The 9,077-nt window shown below is 47.7% G+C and overlaps 1 protein-coding gene across 2 annotated transcripts in view; it reads right to left on the reverse strand.

Moving 5' to 3' along the window:
- The window catches only part of MEIS1 (Meis homeobox 1), a 133,737-nt gene extending 125,732 nt beyond the window's left edge, over nt 1-8,005 (reverse strand). For both annotated transcript variants that reach the window (XM_081068054.1, XM_081068055.1), the window contains exons 1-6: nt 7,265-8,005; nt 5,202-5,428; nt 3,225-3,366; nt 2,654-2,704; nt 1,811-1,861; nt 263-409 (exon numbers count right to left, since the gene is read on the reverse strand). In XM_081068054.1, coding sequence (XP_080924180.1) covers nt 263-409; nt 1,811-1,861; nt 2,654-2,704; nt 3,225-3,366; nt 5,202-5,428; nt 7,265-7,276 — 630 coding nt within the window. In that variant the 5' untranslated portion in view covers nt 7,277-8,005. The remainder of the gene's footprint in view (nt 1-262; nt 410-1,810; nt 1,862-2,653; nt 2,705-3,224; nt 3,367-5,201; nt 5,429-7,264) is intronic.
- Nucleotides 8,006-9,077: the final 1,072 nt, after the last annotated feature.

A 9,077-nucleotide genomic window follows, 5' to 3' on the forward strand; every position in this document is an offset into this window, starting at 1 on the left:
AATAAAGACAAAAATTAAAAGCGACAAGAAACAGGTCAAGTTTGCAGGCAAAGCTTTTACAAGCTCATCTCTCCAGGTCGAATCCCAGAGCCAGCCTTAATGAAGCAATAATAGCCACATTATTCAAAAATTTTCATTTCGATGGAAATGTATCTAAAAGGGACTTAATCATATGCAAATAATAAAAGGAGGTGGTAGTGACCCAGCTAGCAATATGCATACAGATTTTTTTCCAGGAATGTTGAAATTGAAAAGCACATACCTGGTCGGTTAGATTTGCTGATCTTGTTATATCTTCACTGTCTGATTTTGATCCTCCTTCTCTATCGTCTATCACCAAATCGATAGGCATTTTCCCTTTCAAACAGCTAATATACCGGTGGCAGAAATTGTCACATAATTCGTGTACCTACATTATGACAGAAATAAAAAAAAATGGAAATATAATCAGGAGTGCATAAATGACATTGACAAGTGCAATCCACCCCCTTGTGAGATCCAAACTTCCAAATAGGGGAAACACAGGGCAATTGTCCTCCAGAGACCCCCAGACGCATCCAGAATTAGGAATAACTTTCTTTTCTTGCAAAATAGAGATATCCCAGAAAATTGACAGTGACAAGATGATTCACAGGCTACAACATATTCAACACCCCGTGTTAAATTCATCCGCTCCCGGAGCTGTGGCCATTAGAGAGGTGACCTGCGTGGGTGACATTTAAGGTACACTATTTAATTTCATCCAGTTACTTTATCTTAGGTCCTTTTCCAAAGTGTCTAAGGAAAAAAATGCATGCATATATAATCTCCAAAGGACCAAAACTGTGGTGGCATAGAATATATGCCTGACAACCCAGGTCTCTATAACATTGGAAATTAGGATTTCTATCCATAAGAAGCATGTTTTAGGATACTTCCTTTTAAAAAGAGGAAATCAAATCGCCAGTACTTGTGATGTTAAAAAAAAACTTACAGCCACAAAAATGTATCAAATCAATTAAAAAAAAAAGAAAAAGGAAAAAGAATGCTTCAAAATATTTAGGTGTAAGTGGAGTGGTCTTTTACAGGCCCCAGGCATCACTGAGATACAAAAATTCACAAGAAACCCCAGTGTGCTTGCAATTTAATGTTAGTTTGAATTACAATGCATTAAGTTTTTATTGCTGAGATTTATAGAACAGCTAGCAAAATCCTGTTATCCCACACCCTTTCTTGAGTGTGAAGGTGGGGTGTGTGCAGGATTCGCAGATTCAAGAAATCTGACACAACTATCAACTCTGCTTTGTCTCTGCAAAACGTTTAATGTGTCTCCCCCACCACCTCCTCCAGACTCCCTGTCCATCCTCCTCCTCCCCCTCCATCTCTCCTCTGCGCCTGACCTGCCGCTGCTCTCAGACTGTCTTCCAGAAACTCAGTAAAACTAAACAAAACTCCACCTCACCCTCCCCCCCCCCAAGAGGTAGCAAAGAAGAGGAGGAAGAGAAGAGGCCACAAATGTGAAGCAACTCACAACAGCATTCTAAACTTCAGCCGGGATGCACACAATCGCAACTATTTATACAAAGCCAACAAGGTATTAAGAATGAACACAAGGCTATAGGGCGTTTGTGATCCCGGTTTTAGTGGCTGAAATTGTAATTAAACTGCAAAGAGAAATGGACGCTCAGATTGGCCTTGACACTAATTACTAGAAAGAAAGACATTTATGCAAATATCTCAGAAGCCTGAACTTCAGCCATTCTGAACCCTCCCCCCACCCTGTGTATTTGGGGGTGAGGGGGTAAAAGCAAAAAGAGGCTAGGGAAATTACCTTCTCTAATTCCAACAGATGAAACCTTAATACTTGTATGGCTTGAATCATCTGCAAAGATACAAAAAGAATGAGCACCCCATTCCTAGTTGGCAGAAAACTGGCTGTCAAAACACTAGCATCTCCAGTCTACCCCCTCCCCCAGTAAACAGAGTTATTTTGATTTATGGCAATAACACTAAAACTTAATAGCAGCGACTGGGTACCATCGAGAGGTTTATATTTCTTAAGGAGGAAAAAAATAGCTAAAATAACAACAAAGCATCTAAGTGGGGAATCATAAACACTCTCTCCCCCATGGTTCTCTCCCCCTTCTCAGCCCCACTGCCCCCACCGCACCCCCCAAGGGCCACATCCCTGGACAAGATGTTTCCTTGGAAGATGTGCAGGGAAAATAGTCCAAAGAGTCCACCAAATTGTGGCGTTTCGCACTGCGAACTTTCTGCTGCCTTCCGCACACCTTTCAGGCAAACCGGGGGTTCGGGGGCTCGTGTCGGGTCGCTGCCCTCGTGATGCAACTCTGAGGGCTGGGAAGTCCACAAAGTTTAAGCACACACGCTGACAGGCCCGGAGATAAATCCCCGCGCTGATTAGAGCTGCGCTACCCGGCTGTCATAAAAAACAAAAGCTCGCGTTTCCCCGCGCCGCTCGCCGGGCCCCTCTCCAGATAAATTTATTTCCCGGGGATCTTGTCCCGGACCACTTGTCCGTCCGTGGCCGGAAACATTTGCAGCCGACCTGCCGCGACGGGAAGACCCGTCTAGAAACCTCAGGGCTCTCAGAGGAAAGCTGGGGGCTTAGGGGACAGGAACTCGGGGAGGGGAGTCATGGGTCGGCTCTTACCAAGTTATCCAGTTCGGGATTAGAAGAAAATAGAGGTTTTTCTGCGCGAATCTAAACACAAGTGAGGAGAGGGGAGAGGGAAGAGGGAAAAGAAAGAAACATTTGAAATCTGGTCGCCTTCCTAGTTTCTTGCCTCATTACACTGTCGGGGGCAGCAGGTAACCTCCGGGAGGGACTCGGTGTCACCAAGTTCGTCCCGCGCAGAAACACTTCAACGTGAATCAAATAAGCCGAGAACAAGCCCAGAGCTCAGGGTGGCTTCTACCAGCAGCTAAGCTCCTAGAGGACGCTCGCTGCCCAGCTCGCCGAGTCCAAGGCAGCTCCGGCGAGTGGTGCTGGTGATTTTATCTCACAGAGGGAGCGTTCTGCGTTAGGTTAGGGAGCTGGGAAGAATGCGGGCGATTTTGAGTCGCCCGCAGACGGACACTCCTATAGGAGGGAAATCTCGGGGTAGTTGTAACAGGCATGGCTTAGGATACTTAGTTGCTGGATACTCTTGCAAATACGCTGGGTGGGAGGAGGGAGGTCCCTTTCTATTTTCTTTTACTTTTGAAACATTTATGTTGCTGACCTGTTTGGCGAACACGGCTATATCTTCATTGAATGATTCTGACGAGCAGACGTCCCCGCCCGCCACCCCCGGCTCGCGGGGGGTACAAGTAGCTAATTCACATTTCTCAAAAATCAGTGCTAAGAGAGGGAAGAGGGGGTGTCTGCAAGAAAATACAACAGTCACAAACAACAGAATGGTTAGTCTGGAGTCAGGGGAAAAAAAGGCGCCCAAGAAAAGCAGCCGGAGGAGCTGAAGGCAGGGACCCCTCCCTGATTTTGTCATCTACTTTTCTCCTGCCCCCCACCCCCCCCAGCCAGGTGGCTGCTCACCTCCCCTTCCTCCTAGGGCCCCGAAGTCAGAGGCCCTAAGCCATGGACCGTGTCTGAGGATCGGTTCAGCATATCTGGCCAGAGAAATTGGTAACATTTGCTACGAATAAACCCAAACGGTTCCAGCAGCCATTTTGAATTAAGTTTCCCACCCGACTAGCCCTCGTCCGTCGGCTGCACGTCCAGGACCTGGACGAGGAGAAAGGTGCTGGGCGTAGGGGCTGGGAGAGCTTGCTCAACTGGGCTCCTCCAAGGCGGCCTCGCGAAGCCCCAGGCCGGGGATGTCGGTGGCAGGCGCTCAGCTAATTTGGGCAAAGGACGTCTATGGCCGTGAAACCAGCTGTCAGGGGGGCTGCACCTACCGATCCCCACCCCACGGCCCTCGGAGCGCAGGGAGGCGCCTCTCTGGCTTCCTGTACAATCCCTCCCTTCGCCGATGGCCCCCACCATCCCCAAAATAAAGTTCCTTCCAATGGTCCTGCGGGAAAGCCTTTCATTTTTGTCTCTGCGAAATGGCAAAGCAGCTAGTACTAAGAGGGGCCTAGATGTCCTTATCTCGGCCCATAAAAGACAAAAAAAAAAAAAAAAGCTTCTTCTAATGCCCAAGGAGGTGTCTCAAGTCTTGTATTAGCTCCCACAGCCCAGCTGGGAATTGAACAGTTTGGGGTCCTTTTCAAAGCTTCCCCAAATGTTCTGTCCCAGAGCCTAAACCATGTGCAGTTAACGCTGCGGAGACAACGCTGGGATTTAAACGAGCCTATCGCACAAGGGTCCAGGAAAATAGAGCAGAAAGGGTGTTCAGCTGGGGAAGATCAGTATTGCATGATTTTTTTTTTCAAAATAAGAAATAAAAGTTGCTGCAAAGTCAAAAGAGGTCCCCAAATTCATCAGCACACAGTAGGCACAAGTGACTTTCACAGGCTTTTACTAGTCCAGGGTCGAATCGAATGGCCGGCAGAACATGGTGTGAACCGCAGCCAGAAAACAACACGGCCCATAGCACCCCGCATCAACTTCTAAATCCTTCAGGTTTCGCCTTTGATCGCAAAGTACTAAAACGACTAGAAGTTCCTTAACGTCTGTGATAATTCCGATGGAGCTCCTCTCCTTGACTACCGTGGACCCACTCCTTAAATGCAAAGCGTGTTCCCCTTGCCTGACCTGCAACTGTCCTTTCTTGGTTTTATTGTGCGGTGGCAGCGCTAGCATACGGTTGCTGAGTAAACTTAGCAAGTCAGAACAATCAGTGGCTTAAAAGATTTTCCCTTAAACTAAAAGTTTCGTTCCAACACAAAGGCGCCTACATTGAGAAACCCCCAACGCTCTCTCAGCGCAGTGGAGCGAGCCAGGACTCCCAACTCGCTGAGCTACCGAGCCTGGGTCTGAGAGGGGACAAGGGACCTTGGGCAACTTCTCCTGCGACCCTTTCGCGGGTCTGGCCTCGGCGGAGCGGGGCCCTGGGCTGGCGCGGAGCGTGCATGGAGAGGTGGGCGTCCAGGATGGCAGGCGGCCTCCCAAAATTCTCCATGCAATGCGAATGAAAAAAAAAATCACCAAGTAATGCACCTCCAATCCAGAGAACTCTGGCTTTCCGCTTAGCGAGGGCAAAGGGAACCAGGGGAAGCACCGCGTCTCTTCTAGTTAACCAGCTGCCCATTGTACCTACCCATAAATGGCATCTTTATCTCTCTTTAAAGCGTCATTGACGGAAGAACCCATGCTGGGGGCCATGGCGTTGGTGTGAGCTGTGTGCGGGTACTGGTGCGAGTGGAGCGGAGGCCCGTGGTTCAGGTGGTGGACCGGCTGCATGGACCTGGCCGCATGCGGGTCCCCATACATCGTGGAGGGGAGGCCTACTCCATCCATGCCCCCGTAATGGGGTAGATCGTCGTACTGCATGACAAACAGAGAAGAAGGTTCAGAAGGCCAGGCGGGCAAATGGGGGAACGGCAGGGCATGGAGCTTATATAATGTCAGTCCAGCCGGATCCTGCAACCTGGAATTTCATGGCCTTGCATCTCCAAAGTTTGAGCTTTCTTCTTTTAAAAAATAATTTTTAAAGTGAAAATTCTAGGATTCTCGGTGAGACGGGCTAGGATGGATGATCTTGCCCTCACTTGTGTCCCTATCAACTGGTTCAGAAATCCAGAATCCTTTAGCAAGGAAGGAAGAAAGAAGGAAAGAAAGGAAGGCATTCTCCGGGAGGGTGGAAGGTAAAACGAGCATGTCTCTAGAGGAGGAAATTCAAAAATCACAACAATAAAATGTGTTAGGACAGTGCAGCAAACCTGTCTAGTTTCACAGCCCCTTCCCATCAGGGAGAATTTTTTTAAAAGTTCGGATGGGAACAGCTACGCCAAGCACGTGAATTCAGACAGGCTTCTCATTTTATTTCCCTGCCAGCGAGCGGTTAGATCCTGCAAGACACTGCATTTCCTTTGCTTTCCAAGACAAACTCTGCTAAATTATACAAAACTAACTGGCCCCCTTATAAGTGAAACTCAGAAAAAGGTAGTTTTTCTTGTACATTAAAGCTGAATTTAGAATGGGGCAATTTTCACCCCAATGTTAAAGAAAATCTATATTTGTAAGTTAATTATTCTATTTTCTTTACTCTTACGAACTTTCTTCACAGACTAGAAGTCAATGAGGCAAATGTTACTCATCAGGTTTAAACTTAAAGCAAATTCAATAGCAAATGCACATACAACACCCCCCCCAGCCATCTTCTTCCTCCAGAAAAACTATTTTCATATTGATTGTCATTATTTTTGTATGAGAAATTTAACTATTTAGGTTTTTCTCATTGGTTCATTCCAGGCAAGGTCCCCCCCCTCAAGATTTGAAGGCATCGAGAGTGAAACGATTTTCAAAGAAAAGAGGAATTGCCACTTTCATCTCCTTAGAGCCAGAGGTGTGAAAGAGTTTGGAAGAACACTGACATTTGCCTGAACCAAAGGAGTAAAGAAAAATGTGTCAGCCTAGTAACTTTCTTTTGCAAACAGGGCTTTGAGGGCCAGGACACAAATTATGCAAGGAAGGCTTTTTGTAGACCTCCCTTTCTTTTAAGAAACCACCTCAGTTGGGTTGTCATTGTCTCACTTTACTCTCACTACATTACCATTCAAATAGAATATTGGGGAAATTAGTATTGCATTTTAAAAGTGAGTAGCTGTGTGCTTAGTATCCAATTAGTGCAGGGCTTGTCTAAGAAAAACTTTCAAAGTATTACCTTGCATAAAAATCCATGCATATTAAAATTACTTTTAAAAGATGAATGTTTTCCGACCCCCAAAACCATTATACTATGGCAAAGTTACTTGTCTAATGATATTAAAGATGAACTGTAATCAATAACATATCAGAAGTTTCTAGCTGCTTATTTTAGTTTAAAAATAGCTCTAAACTTCTGCTCCCTGAACGCTCACATTATGCGTAGCATTAGGCATCTAGCTTTTGTTTTTTTAAAGATGATTGCCCGAGCTTGTATTTTTATTTATATAGCTGCTGGTTTGGAATCTATAGAAAAACTTGATTACTAGAATTAACAATTACATGTAACATACATTATTCTACAAATGCATTGAATAAATACTCTCGCTTTAGGCCAAGGCTTTAGGAGCCTTATTCAAAAAGACAGAGAAAAAAGGAAACTTTTTAGCAGTGTCTTTTAGCCACATTTCAATTTAATCTTACATTTGAGTTCCACAATTGTTTTTTAATACGTACCCTTTGCGCCATCGGCCTCCCTGGCTCCCTTCCTACTTCAACTTCTAATATATCCTCTTTAAGGCCAGTGTGAAAAGAAACAAATAAGCAAACTCCCCCGGAAAAAAAAAATTTAAAGCAGGACGCAAAATCCCTTAACGTCTCCAGCAACGTGAGCTACTAGTCCCAGGTCTTCGGTCTACGGGACCTGAAGCCAAGCGCCCGAGTCACTGAGCATAAAAGCGCTCCGTTTCCAAGACAGCAGCGGGGAGGGGGGGATAAAAAAAAAAAAGCAGATCTTCTCTCCCCAAAAAATCAGTTTAAAAAAAAAAAAGAGCGCCCCTCAGACCCAACTACCAAATCTCATGGCTTTCTGCCACTCCGGCTGTCAATCACAGGCGAGGTTGTCAACGTGGTGAATGAATGATCATCCGCTCTGTCTTCTTCTGGTCAGAACACCTCAAATGTTAATATTCAAATGCACAAAGCCCTAGCGCTCGCTTCCCTTGAATCAGTCCTAATTCTTAATCAGTTTCTCTCTTCTGTTGCTCTCTCTCTCTCTCTCTCTCTCTCTCTCTCTCTCTCTCTCTCTCTCTCTCTCTCGTTCTCTCGCTCTCTCTCTCTCTCTCTCCCTCTCCCTCTTTGCAACTGCTGCACTGGAGGGAGATTAGAGGAGGAGGGTTAAAAAAAAAAATGTCTGTCTGAGTTTGTCTTAAAGGAGCCACAATCGATGCTGCCCGCTTGCAGTCCCCGTGCGTGTGTAAAGTGTGTGTTGCACAGGCGGAGAGGTGGATTCCGACCAGAATGCTAGAACCCGGAAGTAGTGGTGGCCATAACAGGTCGCGTCTTACACAATGCATTGGGCTGCAGCAAGTAGGCTCCTCGGCAGGGGTGGGTGCGCGATGCGAGCTCTGGCCGCACTGGAGAGGCAAAGAGGCGCTCCATTAAATCGCACACCCAGGCACAAACACCCACACACCCAGGGCACACGCGCACAAACGCGGCCAACAGATCCCGGCTGCCGGCTTTATTTTTCGTATTCTTTTCTCTCCCTCCCCCTCCAGACTGTCTCCCCAAAGCCGACACTTGAAATAAACTGGGAATAAACGCGGGGCAAGCAGCAGCGGGAGTTATTTTGCACAGGTCTCCGCTCATAGCCTTCATGACTTTCCTCGAAATTATTGGGGTCTGCCAGTATTTTTCGGGGCGGAGGGGGTGATGCAGAAAGTACTGGAATCTCAGAACTACACACCCCAAGTAGAAAAGTCAAACTGGGAGCGGGGAGGAGGGAGCAGGAGCAAGATTGGGAAAGGCTCTGCTAAGGAGTCCCGAGAACGTGGGGTAGAGATGGCTGGAGCTTTCTGCAGTCCCAGCTTAGAGTTTTTTGCTGTCAGAGACGAACACCCGGCCCAAAGAAAGGAAATGCTTGCATTTTCTCACTTTAGGGGTCTGGACGCCCCCACCTCCAAGCCGGGGAGGCCCCCAGCCCCAGCCCCGGCGTCCTGCGCTAAGTGAGAGAGGAAGGGAGGGAACAATGAGCTGAGAGCCGGGAATGTGCCCCCAGCGCCTGTTTACAAACACGGAGCTATTTATGAACGCCGGAAAGCGAAACCCGACGCGGGCTCGGAGCGGCCCAGACCTCGCGGGCGGAGCCGGGGCCGGGGCGCCGCGGGGAGGGAGGCTCTTTTTCCGACCCGTTCGGGACAGGGCGGCCGTGCGCCCAGGGCGCGGCGCGGCGAGGCCGGAGCGTTCGGCTAGGGCTACAGCCGCGCCGCCTTTGTCTTGTGGCGCGGAGGGGCTCCGGCCGCGGCCGTGCTGGGGCCTGGATGGACCT

Source organism: Rhinolophus hipposideros (genome assembly GCF_964194185.1).
Source record: "Rhinolophus hipposideros genome assembly, chromosome: 12".
In the NCBI taxonomy this organism is placed as follows: domain Eukaryota; kingdom Metazoa; phylum Chordata; class Mammalia; order Chiroptera; family Rhinolophidae; genus Rhinolophus; species Rhinolophus hipposideros.